Source organism: Adiantum capillus-veneris, chromosome 15, assembly GCF_014529385.1.
Source record: "Adiantum capillus-veneris isolate H3 chromosome 15, ASM1452938v2, whole genome shotgun sequence".
Classification (NCBI taxonomy): domain Eukaryota; kingdom Viridiplantae; phylum Streptophyta; class Polypodiopsida; order Polypodiales; family Pteridaceae; genus Adiantum; species Adiantum capillus-veneris.
The window spans coordinates 144186768-144205647 of NC_140945.1; the positions used below are offsets into that span (position 1 = coordinate 144186768).

General features: G+C 45.3%; 1 protein-coding gene across 2 annotated transcripts in view; it reads left to right on the plus strand.

The window, feature by feature from the left end:
- Positions 1-18880, plus strand: part of LOC147441613 (uncharacterized) — a 100282-nt gene that overhangs the window by 49032 nt on the left and 32370 nt on the right. For both annotated transcript variants that reach the window (XM_086483187.1, XM_086483188.1), the window contains exons 2-6: positions 5274-5384; positions 5622-5846; positions 5914-6114; positions 6237-6425; positions 6624-6710. In XM_086483187.1, the coding sequence (XP_086339313.1) occupies positions 5274-5384; positions 5622-5846; positions 5914-6114; positions 6237-6425; positions 6624-6710 (813 nt within the window). The remainder of the gene's footprint in view (positions 1-5273; positions 5385-5621; positions 5847-5913; positions 6115-6236; positions 6426-6623; positions 6711-18880) is intronic.

An 18880-nucleotide genomic window follows, 5' to 3' on the forward strand; every position in this document is an offset into this window, starting at 1 on the left:
AGAATCTTGTAGATGACCGAGGTCGCCTGCAATTGCTCTACCTCGGCGGCAAGGCTCTCTTGCTCTGTAGGCGAGAGAGCAAGTCGAATGGTGGGCTCAGCGGGGTCGGGCGAAGGGGCTTCTGGCGAGTCCCTCTGTGGCGAAGCTGGAGCCTCCATCTGTGTCTACTGCTGTGGCGTAAGAAGAGGACGACGGGAGGATGCTGCAAAAGGGCACGCCAACACTGCTCCAAGGAGGTGGAACAGATGCCTATAATGCCGAATCTGCAGGGAGCAACCGAGGCGGAGGGCCCAAACTGATGGGTGAACGGGCCGAGTCGGGGGGGGGGGGGGGGGGGGGGTAAAGTGGGTTGGGGCTGAGGGCTGAGGGCTGAGGGCGTGCGGCGGCAGCAGGGGGCTGAGGGCGGGCGGAATGGCTGGAACAGGGCAGTGCGAGGGGGGGGCAGCGGGGGCAGAGGGCAGGCGGGAGGGTACAGGCAAGCGGGGGGCAGCGGGGGCTGAGGGCAGCGCGAGGGAGGGCAGCGGGCAGCACCCGAGGGAGGGGGGGGGGGGGGGGAGGCGATGGTGATGGCGCAGCGGGAGAGTACAGCAGCAGCCAGCAAGCGCAGGGCTAAAATTGGTTGATTTACCACTTGTTTTATGTATGTATAACCGTGAAACGCTCGATTCCTGTCACTCTTCAAAAACACGATTAGGAATCGACACGCCCAAGCGAACTTGGGTTTGTGCGACCGCAACAAGCAAAATAAATTCTTGTGATTCTTTCCTTGAGTGATACAGAACACTACCAAAGCTCTAATACCAATGTAAGGTGCAGCGGAATGAATGTTTGAACTTTGCTCAAGATGAGTACTCCGAACTGTGCTCAAGGTTCCTTTTGTTCTTATGGAAGGGAGAGCCTTCCGTTCTTAATGAGAGAGTGCAACGGACACAAACAAAGTGAATGGACACTGTGCGTGAAAGTGTATGAGACTGAGAGATAGAGAAGAGAATACGACACCAGAGACGTTGTAAAACCCTCCTCCGAAGGCCCCACTCTCTATGGCGAGAGCGGTCTACTTATGATTGCACAAATCTCTACAATGCTTGGACTTGCTGACGATGTCGTTGACGATGAGGACGAGGACCAGATGGGCTGAAATCTGAAAACTCTAAGGGCTGAAAATCTGCAATTCTGTTTGCCGGTTGTTCTGCAAATGCAAAACGCTAGGTTGATCTGCTGTGTCTTGACGACGCCGGGGCTGATCTGCTGTGCACAAATCGCCAAGGCTGATTTGATGCAAAAACGCTAGGTCTTCTGTGGAGAAAACGCCAGAGTAGTTGCGGGGGTTGGTCTTGCTGAGAAGTTGCCTATTGAGCAAGGTGCTCTTGTTGCCTCTTCTGCCAATTAGTGCTAGCTTTAGGTTTGCTTATATACAAACTTACTCAATTTGCCCTACCTACTTTTCAACCAAAGTCACTTAAAAATAATAAGTGAAAAATGTCAAAAATAGGGAAAATAGGCTAAATGCACTCGAAAGTTCCCCTGAAGGATTCGCATGGATTCCGATGGGAATGCTTATGATCATGCTGCGTGCAACCAGAGGATATGCATGTACACTAAGTGACTGGGCATGCACGGTCTACGAATAAACTTCCTATTCTAGACTGACTTGACTGACTGAACCGTGATCATGCTGTAGCTTGTCCACGGACACATAGGGTTGGATGTGTCACATGACATGGTTCATAATCTCTTCATTCTATGCTCGGCTCACACGGTAAGGTGGCCTGTTCGGTGGTGTGCTTCCAAGTATCAAATCAATGGGATGATCTTCAGGTCCTCTAAAAAGCAATCGGCATGAGTGTGGAGAAAAATCTTGGCGTTCTTTTGTTCAGGTCAAAACATATTCAACCTTTATTCATCGTTCAGTTCTCTTCCAAAAGAATGAGTAAAGAAACTTAAGTTTATCAAGTACAATCTCTGAGCCCTTCATTTGTCAAAGTCGCTTTCTCGGCCCGGTAGTCAACCACGGCGTAGTTCTTGTGGTACCAAGGGATTTCGAGTAGAACGTCACTCGCATGCCCTGATCACCCCTGTCATTGCAAACGACGTTTGCCAATGCTCGGCGTAATGGCAACATCCCGTCCGGGTGCAACTCGAACTACCTCCGCCTGTGGCCTTAGCTTGTCGGGCGTAGTTCCAAATCGAGCCGCCAATTCCAAGTGAAAAGAAGTTGGCCTTGGCTCCTTCAAAACAGCTTCCTGATCCTTCATTTTGCCCCAAAAACGGCAAAGTTTGTACTTTCATTCATTTGAATCGGTTCAGGTCCCAGGCCATGTGGTACCAGTTCTGCTTTTGATCTGCCTTTTCTGCCACGTCTCTCAGCTGCTTTAGAACTTTCTGGCCTTTCTTCATCTTGTTCATTCGGTGCCTTGTTAGGGCACTTCGCGGAGATATGTCCATGTTCCCTGCATCCAAAGCACTTCCCCTCCCTGATGAAGCGAGCTCTCTCCTCAGTAAGCTTGGGTCGTGCATCCTTCTGTTTTGGGTTGCTCTTTCTCTTTCTACTTTCATTCGTTGAAGTCTGTTCGGCTCCTTGTGTCATGACATCATCGGTGGGGTAGGTCAGACTGCAAGAGTGAATGGCAAAGCCCCGTTTCGCATGATTCATCAACTCCTGAATAGAAGCTGATTTCTGTTCCAAGCAGTGATCTTGGATCTCTATAGGTAGACCCAAGGTAAACCGCTCAATTTGTTCTGTGAACGAGATCTTCTTGAATGAAGAGGCGGGTAGAAAAGAGCTCCAGAATCTCTCACAGTAAGCATCCACTGTGTCTCTCTTGGTCATCTGAAGATGGTTCCAAGCAGCTCGTATATCACGTTCATACTCTCGCGTCAACAAAGAAGCAATAAAAAGCTTCTTAAATTTCAGCCATTTAACTGGCGCAGTCCTGTTTAGAAGAAGCGTGGACCACCAAGTTCGAGCATTCCCCTTAAAATAAGAGGCAGCTCTCCGAATCTTGGAGTGCTTTGAGTAGCGTCCTCCCGCGAAAGCGATGTCAAACTGTTGTATAAAAGACAAAGCCTTCAGAGCATCTTTGTATCCTGAAAAAGTGTCAAATTTGATGGATTGTCCACCTTCCTTAAACTCTCGGACTTTCTTGCTTTTATCTTCCAGAAAGTCATGTTGGTTGGCTTTATAAAAATTCTTCTTGTTCGCATAAAAGTTGCCGTCATCAGAGTCTGAACTGTCTGTAGATGAGTCCTTTGTAGAACTGTCACTCACTGGGCGAGATTTTAACTTCTTAGCCTTTTTCTTGCCCTTTCCGAAGCGTTGTTTCTTGCTTTGGTTTTGCCTTTTCTGTCTTCTTCACTCGAATCTGAAGAGCTAGAAGAACTGTCAGAAGAAGAAGAAGAAGAAGAACTGGGTACTTCTTCAAATCGAACACGCTTCTTCTGTTTCTTTGCTTTATCAAATGTCGACTGACGACCCAAATAACCCGGGAAGTCCGTGCCTTTCTTCTGCTTTTTTCCATGCTTTTTGGCTTTGTTCTGCGCATCAAAAAGTTGAGCAATCCGTGCATCAACCACCTCTTCTAATTCCTTCTATGAATATTGCTTGTGAGCAGAAGGTTTCTTGAGAGCAGGTTTCGGGGGTGGTGTTGTGGTATTCTGCCACTGCTCGTGCACTTCCTGAAAAAGAAGTCTCGCTCATATATTTTGCCAATTTCGGGTCCTTCGCAAAACTGAGCATGATCTTTGTTGGATCGCCAATCAATTGACGACTCTTCATCTCTCGTTGCTCCGCTTGAGTAGGCAGTGGCGGGCCATACTCAACCAGAATCTTCATTGTGATCCTTGCTCGCATCTCCGGATGCAGAGGGAGTCGACTGATCCTTGTGTGAAGCCATAGGTGCTGCGGAAAAAAATTTGGGATCGGATTTCCTGTAGAAGAGAAATCGGCCATGCTCTGATACCATTGTAACAGACTTGGACACTCTAAGTCAAGAATCAATCACGACAGCACCAAATAACCACTTCAAAATAGTTCACAGTTCACAATAGATTTGCACTGGCTCGGCGGAGTTCCGTGCCTAGAGATATTGGCCCCAAAGTCTGGCGCCCCTTTCGGTATTTCTTTATGTATTAATCAGTTCAAAGTACAAGAGTGGATCGGCTCTCACTCTCTGACTCTGCGTCCAGATGCTCTCCAGAGTGTGAGCCCTCACCACTTATTTATTGTTTACAAGGGTTGCCAAAAGCAGAGCCCCAAAAGCTTCAAATCAAAAGCCTAAAATTAAAGCAAGGTTTCTTTCTCTCACAAGAGAGCTTATCCAGTTCAAAAATGAAGCAAAGAAGTTCTCTCAAACGCAACATGCGCCGCAATTTACGGGATTCTGCCACGTCATCAAGCTTGCGCTTTTTTCGGGATTCCAGTTTTGCTGCCCTAGGGTTAGGGTTAGGGTTTCTGGCAGGTTTTAGGGTTTGCAAGTTTTAGGGTTAGGGTTAGGGTTTCTGGCAGATTTTAGGGTTTGCAGGTTTTAGGGTTAGGGTTTCCAGCAGCAGTAGGGTTTCAGTTCTGGGCAGCCACGTCATCACTTTGTGACAGCCACAAATTTCAGCTGTGTCAATTCCTTATCATGATGAGCTTGATGATATGAAGGAACAATATGCTAATGATGAAGATTTTGCAAGGCTCTATGAATAGTTACATGATGGACAACGCCATAAGCACTATCTCCTCGAGGGTGGTTTTATGATGATGCATGGCAGGTTATGTGTCACTAGGCCATTGTGACATAAGGTTATGGTAGAAAGTCATGTCCCACTGTATGTAGGGCAATGTGGTATTGATGCAACAGTGAAAGCGGTCAAGACATTCTTTTACTGGCCTACTTTAAGGAGAGATGTGGATGCCTTTGTGCGAGCATGCGTAGTTTGCCAAAAGGTCAAGTTTGATAGACAAAAGGCACCAGGGTTGTTACAACCACTGCCTATTCCAGAATACTTGAATTTATTTTGCTTATGCTTTTCTAAAAGCATTTTCAGGTGAATAATGGTCTGTTTTTATTTACTGTTGTTTAGAAACAAATAAAGTAATTTTGTTTTTTCTTTAGCTGTTTTCTTGTGTCCCTTGCTTTTGTATTTTTGTGAGTGCCTCTCTTATAATTCGTAAGTGCAGACTTTTTTGACCTTATGAAGGTATGTATATATCATTTTAACTTACTGAGTTTCATGTTATGTGCTAGGTTGGGTCTTAGTCATGGTTGAAGCAGACTTTCTTTTTGCAGGAATTGTTTTTGGGTAGCACTACATCAAGGCCTCAATCTACAGATATGCTTCGTCGGAAAAATTGCTGGAAGTTATGGAAATATAGACGGCTATCAGTTGAACATATATCTGTAAGTCACAGCTCCCAAAATGTCACATAACTGTATGTGCATTTCCAAATTAGCACATGTTTATGAATCTCTTCACCAACTTCTATAACGAAGTCAATACAAGCACTCTATTGTTTCATTTTCTCACTCTCATGTAGGGAGTTGAACTACTAAAGCTATTGGATTGTGGCTGATTCATTATCCATTCATTTTATTCGATCAACGTTGCAGTATACTAATGATGTCTGGTTTTTCCAGTTTGTTCTTCAAATGGGCCAAGACACAGTAATTAGTAACATACTAGATTTTGAGAGGACAGTGGATCGTGTGGATTGGTGTAGTCTCTCTAAGCTTGTGGGTTTAACAACAGCTACAACTCAAGCTATTTTTACGGGCACCATGAGGGCAAACATGAAGTTGTGCTCTTCAATTAATGCGAAGGACCTCTTTACCTCGGATAACAGGAGACTGGGTTTTCAGAGTGTATGTGTCTGGCTCTATCAAGTTAAAAATAGTCAAAGGTTCTATCTAAGGTAGCTTTCATTATCAGGTGACCCATTTGCAAATAAACCTCGTGCATGCAATGCTGGAGCGGGGATTGAACGCATCAGAGATTTTACATCTAGCCAGCTTAACGGTTGAGGATGAGGATGATGTGGAAAAGACGATTCACACTGTACTCGCAAGTCCACTGGCTAGAGAAAAAGCTTCAAGTGCTGCTTTCTCAGAATGCTGCAGGGACAAAGAGAGAGTGGGCATCAAAGAACCCTGCTTTACTTTTGTGACACAATCAAGTTGATCAATGTGTCTTGTTAGGAATAACATTCATAAACCTTCCTGGCTAAGGATATGGCTTCTCATGGTGGTTGGCAGCTATCCTCTGTGAAGAGTGAAGAAGGGAAAGAAGATGCAGACTGTAGAGACAGTACTTATGCTCATGAGGGTGTTGAAGGCCAGAAAACAGAAGCTTTAGGAGATTCTCTTGGTCCAAGTACCAACATTCCAAGGCCAAAGATATCTACCATGTTCGACTTGATACAGTGGCTTCGGAAGAATCAGATGGTAGGCAAAGAAGCATTTTTTTTTTCTGGTTTGAATAGCAGTGCTCATATCTTAGTGAGCTTTAAAGTGTTTAAGATAGTTTCATCATGCTTGAGTGTATTGTAGTGCACTTTGAGCAGTATGATCTAGATGTAGAGATTATGAGAAGCAATTGGACTGCCACAACCCGTAAGACTCTATAGTCATGTTTGACTGCAGATTGAAATATTTTCTTTCATACTAGAACAATGGAGCCAGAGCCTCAACAGCAGCAGTTGTCCTGATTACGAGTTTCTACTACTAAATGTGTACTTCCAAATTCTAAAGATAAAAGACATAGAAATCTCTTGATGTGAAAAATTACGATGTGTAAAAACCTCTCATGCGGAGTGCTTATAGGTGCCATGGGGCTATGTAAAGTAACATAGATTATCTTAGAAGTAAGAAAGGGCACATGTAACTGCTAGTCTTCACAGGTGTAACATAGAATATTTGAGGAGTAAGAGGAGGGAGAGTCGGCATGTACTTGGTAGGTGTAATTGCTAGCCTCTCTAACATGTGGCAGGTATAACTGCTGGTGGATCCACCAAGATTGTATCAGTTTTTTTTTTGGCAAGAAAAGAGATCCTTCCATTAGTTAATGATAACTGCCCGAAGGAAAACCACCTCAACGAGGAGGGCTACAACAGAAACATGGGGAGACTCTCCCAGTTAGAAAAAAATGTGTACAACGAGGGCTAGAGCACGAGATGGGAGGAGGATAAAGCCACAGTGGTGGCCGGTAGTGCCATCTAGGCGCACCTTGAACCATGGTGAAGAGAGGCCCTGGGCGCCATAGTCGCAAGAAAGCCTCTCGGCGCTCCCGCATGTGGTTGGAGCTACCCTGAAGTCTCTCAAACTGACCCCCGAGAGTGTGTATCAGCTCCAGCCAAATGTCCCGAACAGTCCTGTCGGTGGAACAGGCCGAGCCTCGAAGATGTGAAAGCAGTGGGCCCGCCAAATGAACCAGAGTGTTAGGCCGCAGATGAGCTCCCAATACCACTTTGTAATTGCACCACTCCTGGGGGATGAGCTCTGTGGCAAGCTGTAGTGTAGGTCGACCCTCTGGATCACTATCATCCTGCTGGTGGAAGCCAGCTCAAAGTGGAGTATTGGGCTCGTTGTGAGCGGGATGGAAACACACAGAACGCCTCTATAACGACCCGACACACACTCTTGGGATGATATACACACACACTATGGGGCAACCCTCGGCTTACACAACCCACCTGGTCGAGACAGGGAACACACCGATGGAATGAGAGGAGAAAGACTATCTGTTTACCCACTCCACACAGAGAGAGAGAGACACACACACACCCAAAAAACTCAGCTCAAAAGAGGAGAACTTCTGATGTTTAGATACAAATGAGCTTGGGCCAACACCAATGGGGCAAATAGCTCACACAATATTGGTAAAAGATACTAGATACAATCACAAATTGGAGCAGAAGCTTTGCTCATAGGAGAAACTTACACAGCCAAAACAACAGAAAAAGAGTGAGGAATTTGGTAAAATGGACAGCGCCATCGCGTTTGGAACGGCCCAAAACGGCAATCTACAATGTCAAAGTGCTCAAATCCGACCTCGGATGAGCAGTTTACGACCAAAACAGGCTACCAAAACCCCAAAAACACACCTGTGGCTGTTCCTCCTCTCTTCTCCACGTTTTTTCTGGTCTTCTCTCTTGTTTTTCAGTTCCCACACTTAGCTTTATTACTTGGGCACCCTTGGCCTTTTAGTTGACCTCAAACGGACCCTGAACATGCCAAAAACTGACCTTGCAGTACATAGTTGTTACCCTGCTGCATCCATCCGCACACCTGGCACTCAACTTTTTTCAATAATGCATCCCACCACCACATGAAGTGGCCCCAAAAAATGGTCCTCATGATGACCTTTCTACATAATTATCACAAGAAAATACCCACGTTGTGTCCGTACTTATCCACGTGCAAGTATTGACCCCATTCGGCCTCCTGACGCCACTAGATGCCATCTGACGCACCTGCTTACCTCATGTCGTCAGCCCGCGGATAGCTTCCTCGAGAAGTTTTACGCGCTACCAACTCCTCATTATTGTAGAAAAAACACATTGGTACGGGTGATAGTGAAAATCGATGCACTATGTACATGTCCTACTTGTACACGTGTGGGCCCCACATAACCACCTGGCTCTAGAAAATGGACAATTCTTTATTTGATGCACCAGGCATATGTATGTACATATGCACAATCCCTTGCTCCAAAAAACTCCTGACATAATTTGCCCACCCCCTAGCCTGCTAGATCATTCATGATCAATAGCAGCAAAAAGCGATATGAGACTTGCCGCATCACAGGCCTCCTCATCCCTCACACACCTTACTTGTTCTGCAGACATCTCATCTTGTTCCACCATCATTAATCTAGCATGATACAATTTAAGACGCAATCCGTCTACCCTTGACTTATGTAGAATCCCATCCAAGTTAGCCAACTGATATGTACCATTCGGAAAACACTCCACTACCTTGAAAGGGCCTTCCCACTTAATTTGAAACTTCTTTTGGAAGGTGTTGTCCAGCGTACTGTTGTAGCGCAAAACCAAGTCATGCTTCTTGATACCCTTACTTTTGACCTTTTCATTTATCTTTGCCAAAGCCTTATCCTGCATCTGCCCATAATGTTCCAATGCGCTCATCCTATCCAACTGAACCTCTTGTAACTGCAAGAGCCTCTCTTTGAATGCATCACTAGGCGGCCCAAGCAGCTTCTCTAGCATCTTTACTGCAGGCAATTCTACCTCCACAGGCAATAGTACTTCCTTTCCATACACCAAATGAAATGGAGTAAACCCTGTACCTGTCTTCACCGAAGTACGGTAAGCCCATAATGCACTAGGCAATTCCAAATCCCAATTCTTTCCTTGGTGCTCTGTCACTTTCGAAAGAATTTGTACCAACTCACCATTGAATCTTTCATTTAAGCCATTACACTGCGGGTAATAAGGAGTGGTATGCTGGTGCCTAATCTTCATCTTTGCGCATAAAAAATCTAGCAGTTTAGCTCTAAAGCCAGGCCACTTATCTGAAAGTAGCTCCAGTGGCACCCCAAACTTGCAACATATTTCATCATACACAAATTTTGCCACATCCTTTGCAGTGATCTGTTTTACTGCTATAGCCTCTGCCCATCTAGAGAGATAGTCCATTGCAGTCAAAATATAGCTTTTGCCCCTGCTTGTGATAGGTAACGGGCTTATTGCATCAATCCCCCACTTTTCAAACACATCAAACGTCATAATGTTTTTTCGTAGCTCTGGCTTCAACACTCTCTTCCCAAATGCTTGACACCTATTGCAAGACCTACACCAATGGTGAACATCCTTGTGCAAACTAGGCCAGACATACCCCTCTTGCAAGATCTTATGCAAAGTGATCTTTAGAGCAAAATGGCCGCCACATGCGCCTTCATGATTCTCTTCCAACACTCTGTAAAGCTCCTCCCGCCAAGGTACACGTCTCAACACGAGATCAATCCCTTTCATGTATAAGACATCAGCAATCAATTTGTACCTGTATGCTCTACGCACAAAACCATACTTCTTAGACTTCTGAATCTCCTTTGGAATGATTCCTGTTAACAAAAACTCTTCTTGAGCCAAACTTTCCCGGCCATGATAAAGAGGTAAATTGGTCCTCAACACAAATAGCTCCCCAATCATGCTTTGAGCTGCTTCATGTGCCTCGCCATTTAGAGCACGTTCAATGTGTCTGATGCTCCATGCTTCAAACTTTTTTAACAGGCCTTTAATTCTGAAACACATTTCCTTCAATGAGGTGTTCTTGCTCTTCCACACACCCAGCACTTGCTTCACAACTAACAAGGCATCACCTTTTATGCTCAACCTTCTAACCCCATGCTTCAAACAAATGTGTAATCCAGCTTCCAACGTAGCATATTAAGCCTCATTGTTGCTATGAGCATCCAATTTGAACCCTCTTGCATACTAGCTTCCCCTCTGGATCATAAAGTGCTATACCCCTTGAAGCCGCATCATGGCTCTTTTTGTATGAGCCATCAAAGAACAACACATGTGCATTGCTGATCTGTGGCACTTCTTCAACTACCTTTCTCACCACCTCTTCCTTAACAATAAGGGGATTCTCCTTGTAGGTCAACAAATCAGCTAGGGTAGCCCTTGTACTGTCTTCCACTAGGAAAGAGAACTCAAACTCTTGCAGCTCAATCACCCATTTCTTCACCACATTTGACATGTTAGTACCATTAATTAACTGTGGCAAAAAGGCATAACTCGTCAAGAAAACAAAAGGTCGTGGTAGCAAGTAATGACGAAATCGTCGACAAGCAAATATTACACTGGCCATCACTAGCTCTGCTTCCGAGAACTTTCTCTCTGCTACCAACTTCACTCGACTTGCACAATATACTGGCCTCATATAATGGCCGCCCTTCCCTTTTTGCAATAGCATGGCTCCAATGGCATCATCCCCTACTGATGGATTTACATAAAAAACTTTCTCCCGATCAGGAGCTTGCATGGTTGACAACCCCCCTAACACCTCTTTGACCTCTTGAAACACCCCTTCGCACTGGTCATTCCATTGCAATGGATCATGCTTTGCCACTTGTTGTAATGGATAAAGAAGCTGCGACGAGAATGGAATAAACCGTGCCATGTACTTCACTTTGTGTATAAAGGTTGCCAATTGCTTTGTACTCGTAGGTGATGGAAGAAGAATAATAGACTTAACCTTGTCTAGATCAGCCTCAATGCCATTTTCTGACACCATATGGCCCAATAACTTCACCCTTGGCTGTGCTAGATGACATTTCGTGGGATTTAGTTGTCCTCCACATTCATCATATCGAGCCAATACCATCTGCAACTTCTCATGGTGTTCAGCCCTACTGCTGTAAACACAGAAGTCGTCCATAAAAGCTTTAACACAACTACCTATGAATGGTGCCAACACCCAATTTGCTCTCTCTTGATAGAAGGAAGGTCCTTTTGACAACCCAAATGGAAATACTGTGTAGCAGTAGCAGCCCCATGGCGTAATGAAACTTGTCTTTGTGCGGTCTTTAAGAGCAATCTTCAATTGAAAATAGCTTGAAAAACCATCACACACACTGTACCTCTCATAACCTGCCACTGAATCCAAGATCTGATCGATGAATGGGAGAGGGTATGGGTTCTTCTTAGTGGCTGCATTTAAGGGTTTGAAATCTACACAAATCCTCCACTTTGCATCCTTCTTTGGACTGACTACTACTGGACTCACCGATTCTGTGGTTTCCACTAGGACTATGAACCCTGCCTTCAATAACTTGTCCACCTCTTCCCTCAAGGCTTCCATTTGTGCTTGACCCATCCTTCTTAACCTTTGCCGCACTGGCTTAGCACCTTCTTTCAACTCTATATGCATCTCTTCACCCTTGAACCCTCTGATCTCTTCATATGAAGTGATGAACAAATCAGGAAAACTAGCTAGCATGTGCAAATATATCTCCTTCTCCATAGCTTAGAGGTCTCCACTAATTCTCCACTGATCATTTGTGTCATCAATTCCTTCTTCTTTGACAATTAAACCTTGGTTTGTATCAGCCCTTCAATTACTTCATAAGGCCCTTCGCTTTCATCTTCAATCTTATTTGCAAATGCAACAACACCGGACTCCTAGATTCCTTTGTCTATCAAAAGAAATGCAACATCAGCATCCTCATCACTGCTGGTAGTACTATCACTGTCCTCATCAGTCACTGTGGAATAGTCTTCATCACTAGACTCATCCTCATCTTCATAAAGCTCCTCCAATCGTTTCCTTGTGTCCATATTATATAGCTTCTTGGCACCTGTCTTTCCATAGAGGCTAATCGTACCACGTCGCCAATCTTGAACAACTCCCACTGCACGTAACCATGGTTTGCTCAGTATAATAGGATATGCTCCCAACCCTGCTGGCATCACATGAAAATCAACCATTGCCTTTGCATCATATGCTTCCACTTCTAAGCTCTTTACAACACCCACACATTTTACTTTTTGATGGTTTGCTAATCTGATTCGAAAGCCTGATACCCCAGTCACTGTAAGACCCATCTTCTCAACGCATGAGTGTGTTATGACACATATTTGGGCTCCACCATTAACATAACCTTGTCCCAGATTTTTCCTTTTATGCCACACATCTACTATTGGACAAATGTCTAGTAGCTCATCCATGGCCAACACCTTCACTGAACCTCTCTCTGGCTCATTCTCCATTGGGTTAACCATCCTCTTCCACTGTCGCTTTAGCTTACGCACCATCTCTATAAGCTGCCCAAAAGTAACATCGGCTTTCCTCCTCGTCAGATCCTCCTTCAAGTCATAGCTTAATTGCCCATCCCCTAGTGGAAAATCTGAAACATGAAACTTGCGACGAGCCCTCCTTTTCCTCTTGGCCTTGACATCCTCGCCTTCATGGCTCTTTCCTTTCTTTTTACTAGGACCTTGGGCACTTCTTCCTTCCTTTTCCTCTATGGTCCTCTTCCCAATAGGAATCACTAATGTATCCTCTAGCTTTGATGCCTTCTCCAAGGTAACCACACTTAACACTTTTGTCTTTTCCTTTTCCTCCTGGGTTAATCCACTGGTTCCTTCGTCTCCCTTAATTTCAATTCCATAATCATTTGACCTAGTTAACACCTGTCTTGGCAATGGATACATATCTCCCCCCCATCCTTGGTGGCTTATCACATTGCGGGCTGATGTGGCCCAACTCTCCACAATTATAACACGTGGGCGTCTGCCTCCAGAACCTACCATTGCTTTGTCCAACACCATTCTTAGGTCTCTCTTCACCTCCTGGCTGATTTGCAAACCTCCCTCGACCTCGATTAGTTCCCACTTGGCCTAGCATGTTTAGGCTGAGATTCCTCATCAAATCTACCACTTGCCTCATGTCTTGCCTTAGGCCATCATCTTGGACTGCTGTAGTGACCATTGCTGGCATAACTTGAGGAGTAACAGAAACCACTGGTTCATGATGAACCCCTAGCATGCGACCTTGAGAAGAATCCATAGGCTGAAATTCAGACCTCACGGGCAAAGACTCTACTCCTAGATGGATCATTTTCCTCAACTTCCACTCTTTGTTCCTTGCCACCTCCAATGCATCTTCATATGTCCTAGGCTTCTTTAGCTCCACTCTCCAACGTATATTCTCCCAAAGACCAGCCAAGAACCTGTCCTTCTTCATCATGTCAGGCGGGGGTACCTGTGGTGCTAAGGCCTTGCACATCCTCTCCCATGCCAATGAGAACTTACGTATGTATGCATCTACTGGCTCACCTTCCTTGTGCACCAAACCTTGTACTTCTTGCCAGACTTTGTCAGGATCTTCTATCTTCACAAACTCCACTTCCAATCCATGCCTTAGATTGTCCCAACTCAATCTTACAGGTGGATGAGCCACACGCAACTCCTCTTCAAATGCTTCGGACCAAACTCGCGTATCACTCTTCAAACAGATTTGGAGAAGGCGTAACATTTGTGTTGGGTCATGAATCTGGTTGCTAATGCAGACAACCTCCATCTTTTCCAAAAAGTCTTCTACATCTTCATCACTTCTTCCATGAAACTCCGGATAGGAGAAAGCCATGGCTACCCAAGTTTAATGCTTTGAGAACCCCTTCGAACACACGTGCAAGAACCCAAAACTTTTCACTACCCAATCCCCAGAAACTTCAATGGAGCTCAGCTTTAGATAAGGATAAACACATGTACATCAAATGAGTTTTCATAGTTAATCATCAGAATTACAACAGGCAAAGGACATTCCAGGATCTCTCTTAATCTTCTTGGCCCGAACATAAAGACTATGCGCTGCTGGAAAAAAATCTTCCTGGACACATGAACATTTATCTGGATTTTCTGAGTTAAATGAGAAGGAGTGAATTGAGGTCCGTCGTGATTATCCATTAAAAGCCATCCATGTAGCTTCCAAGAAAGCACACCTGTCTTATCCTCTGATTTTGCCAGAATTTCAGCAGCATAATAGCATAAATGGCTCAAAAGACCAAAAAACCAGCCATCATAACTTGGAAAAATTTTGACAGAGTTTCCCCAGAAGTAGAGCAGTAGGAACCCAAAATATAGACTGTATATGTATATATAAACTGTCAACAATAGAACCCGAGCATCAAATAGGACTCACTAGTACATAGCCTATGGCGAGGTCACGAAAAGGGTGCTCCAGCTACCTGTATCACCGAAAGGATCTCCACATTTGAGAATCCCCCAGCTCAATAAAACCTCACGCTATCGACCCTCACACGAAGGCTTATGCAAATCTCGTATAGTCAAGTCTCAGAAATGACTATCTTGCAGACCAAGTCTCAGAAATGGCTGGGACTACCAAATAAAACCAAAATATGGCTCCACAAAGGCGTACAATGGCAATTTCCACAAGTAACGTACAATCCAGCAGACAATGCGCTCAAGCAGGCGCCAGGTGATGCATACCCACAACAACTGCAAGTGACACCACTGCTAGTATATCACTGTACTCCAGCTACCTGTACCTGTGTGAATCACCTGTACCTGTACCTGTACCTGTCCCTGTAGGTTGTAACCTGTAACCCGTGCTTTGTAATCAGCAACCTGTAATCCCGAAGCTGAAGGTACTCGAAGAAGATCCTCCGTGGGGGCGCCAAAAGAATGTGAGGGGGATGGAAACACACAGAACACCTCTATAACGACCCGAAATACACTCTTGGGATGATATACACACACAGTATGGGGCACCACTCGGCTTACACAACCCACCTGGCGAGACAGGGAACACACCGATGGAGTGAGAGGAGAAAGACTATCTGTTTACCCACTCCACACAGAGAGAGAGAGAGACACACACACCCAAAAAACTCAGCTCAAAAGAGGAGAACTTCTGACGTTTAGATACAAATGAGCTTGGGCCAACACCAATGGGGCAAATCGCTCACACAATATGGGTAAAAGATACCAGATACAATCACAAATTGGAGCAGAAGCTTCGCTCATAGGAGAAACTTACACAGTCAAAACAGCAGAAAAAGAGTGAGGAATTTGGCAAAATGGACAGCGCCATCGTGTCCGGAACGGCCCAAAACCCTAGTCTACAATGTCAAAGTGCTCAAATCCGACCTCGGATGAGCAGTTTACGGCCAAAACAAGCTCCAAAAACCCCAAAAACACACCTGCGGCTGTTCCTCCTCTCTTCTCCACGTTTTTTCTGGTCTTCTCTCTTGTTTTTCAGTTTCCACACTTAGCTTTATTACTTGGGCACCCTTGGCCTTTTAGTTGACCTCAAACGGACCCCGAACAGGCCAAAAACTGACCTCACAGTACATAGTTGTCACCCTGCTGCATCCATCCGCACACCTGGCACTCAACTTTTTTCAATAATGCATCCCACCACCACGTGAAGTGGCCCCAAAAAATGGTCCTCATGAAAATACCCACGTTGTGTCCGTACTTATCCACGTGCAAGTATTGACCCCATTCGGCCTCCTGACGCCAATAGATGCCATCTGACGCACTTGCTTACCTCATGTCGTCAGCCCGCGGATAGCTTCCTCGAGAAGTTTTACGCGCTACCAACTCCGCAATATTGTAGAAAAAACACATTGGTACTGGTGATAGTGAAAATCGATGTACTATGTACATGCTGTCCTACCTGTACACGTGTGGTCCCCACATAACCACCTGGCTCTGGAAAATGGGCAATTCTTTATTTGATGCACCATGCATGTGTATGTACATATGCACAATCCCTTGCTCCAAAAAACTCCTGACACCGTGAGCGTGGACCAAGCTGCAACACCGCAAGTGTATTGTCGGGTTGTAGAGACAGCTGGCATCAGCCGGAGAACCCGAAGCCAAACGTGTTGTGCCATGGGGCAGTCCCACAAACAATGGTACTGACTCTCCATAGGAGGGCCATAGGCTACACATGTTGCCAAGAAGCCGCTGTGTACCAACCAATTCCCAATTGCTGTAGCCCTGTGTGCTACCAGCACTCTTCTCGGCTGCTTGTTGTTCCACAACTGCTCCCAAAAAATTGACAAGAACTGAGTTGTGAGACCCTCCTCCTGCTAGTGAAGTGCTGCAGTTGGGCGAGCCTCTCTCTGTGCTGTTAGTATGTGTCATCCCAAACGAGCTATGTAGTGGAAAAAGGGAGTCCTTGGGTGATCGGCTGGAGAGAAAGGATCCCGCCCGAACCACTCTCTTGGGTCCTACTGCGCTCGTACCAGAGGGCGGCTCTCCCAAGCCCAAAGCCGCAAGTGTCCCGACTCAAGATCTGGTATGTCAGGATTGATGACACAAGTCCTTCCATAGACAACTTTGATCCTCTGAAAATAGCACTCTGCAACCTGTGGCGTCTCTACTGAGACAACCCTCCCTTGGAATCTCGAAAAACTTGGGGGGGCCACTGTATCTGAGCAAGTCCTAATGACAATGAGGACCTCCAAGCGTGTGCAGGTCCCCATCCATCTGGGAGCTGCGGCCTCTAAATGAGTGTGCCACTCAACTGTGATAGCCTTTGTAATATCCTGACACATGCTCTGTGTAACAGACTTGGACACTCCAAGTCAAGAATCAACCGCGAGGACAGCACCAAATAACCACTTCAAAACAAGTCACAGATCACAATAGATTTACACTCGCCCGGCGGAGTTCCGTGCCTAGAGATATTGGCCCCAAAGTTTGGTGCCCCTTTCGGTATTTTTTTATATATTAATCAGATCAAAGTACAAGAGAGTGGCTCGGGGTTCACTCTCAGACTCTGCGTCCAGATGCTCTGAGAAGTGAGGCCCTCACTACTAATTTAAAGGTTACAAGGGATGCCCAAAAGCAGAGCCCCATCAAAAGCCTTGAAAGCAAAAGCTCTTTTCCCTCTCTCACAGAGAGTTTCTGAAAGCAAAAGCAAATTCTCTCTCTCTCTCTCTCTCTCTCTCTCTCTCTCTCTCTCTCTCAATGAGAGCAATAAAAAGCAATTATGCTTTTCTGGCCAAAGGCTAAGATTTGCGTCGCTCAAAAATATCCTTTTTTTTTTTTACCTCCGCGATTTTCGAAAATTAGGGTTTGTGGCAGAAATCAGGGTTTGCAGGTTTTTTTAGGGTTTCTGGCAGAAATTAGGATTTCTGCTATCCGCCACGTCATCACTTTGTGACATACCCCCCTCTTGAAAGCATTGTAATTGACCGTGATTACGCCTGCAAAACCGACAAAAGCCATAAACCGTGTTAGGAGACACTGACTGTTAGTACCTACGTACTAGGGACACACATCTAGCACATGTGCCAAATCGACAGTCACATCACACGACATCACAGGACATCACATGACATTCAACATTCATTCGGATCTTAGACCATGATTTATCGGCAATGTAGCTAGCAATCACATCTAGGTCCAATCGGGACCTCATCAATGTCCAATTGACTAACCTCTATTGCAACCATGTCTATTCGAGATCAAGTAGACCAAAATGCTGCAGTCATTTCGTCCATCAGTTCCTGCACTCACAAGAAGTCAAGAACAAATCAGTATCATAATCAGGAATTCCATTTCATATAGTCATCCAGCAGAATACTGTCAGCTATCAATATCTCTGAAGCTCAAAGAGACATCAGTGACTTTAGTATCAAAATCGAGGCATCTGTTGACAAGGGAGCGGAGTGACTCCCCTCTTGTGCATCCCACTGCACCAGATCTTCAGCCAAGCTGAATTCTGGGTTCCGTTTGGAGTAGACTATGCTAAACCAAAACATCAAGGTAAAGTTTCACAATCCGAGGAGTATCTGCTAGGTCCTCCTCCTCCATCCACTTCGCATCAAATGCAGGAAAGTTCTTGAACTTAACCAAGAACCGCCTTCGGACTTTACCTTTCTTCGTATCATTATGTGCCAAAATCTGTTCAGGAACAAGGGTCTCCTCGTTTTCTTTCACTTCGGGTTGCTCATCAGGCTCCCCATCATCCTTAACAGGTTTCAAGAAACTCACATGCAATGCATTGTGAATCCTCCCAAGTATCTGGCAATTTCAATCGGAAGGAGACATCATTTATCTTGTCAGTGATCTGGAAAGGTCCGTAGTATCGCATACTAAGCTTTGGAAAAAGCCTCTCCTTTCCCTTTTTCTTTCGTAGGCGTGTCTTCTCAAAACGTAAGAGCACCCAATCATCCTCCTTCAATTTCAAGTCGCGATGGGCGATCCGCTGCCTTTTTTTGTCGTTCTTGAGACTCCTGCAAAGTCTCGCGAACCTTGGCAAAAGCCGTATCCAAATCTCACGAATATTCATCCGCTTCAAATATCTAATCTTTCGTGCTCAGGAAGGATGGAACCTTCGCAGCACTTTCAACAATCTCACATGGCGTCTTCCCCGTCGAAGAGTGTATTGTGTTA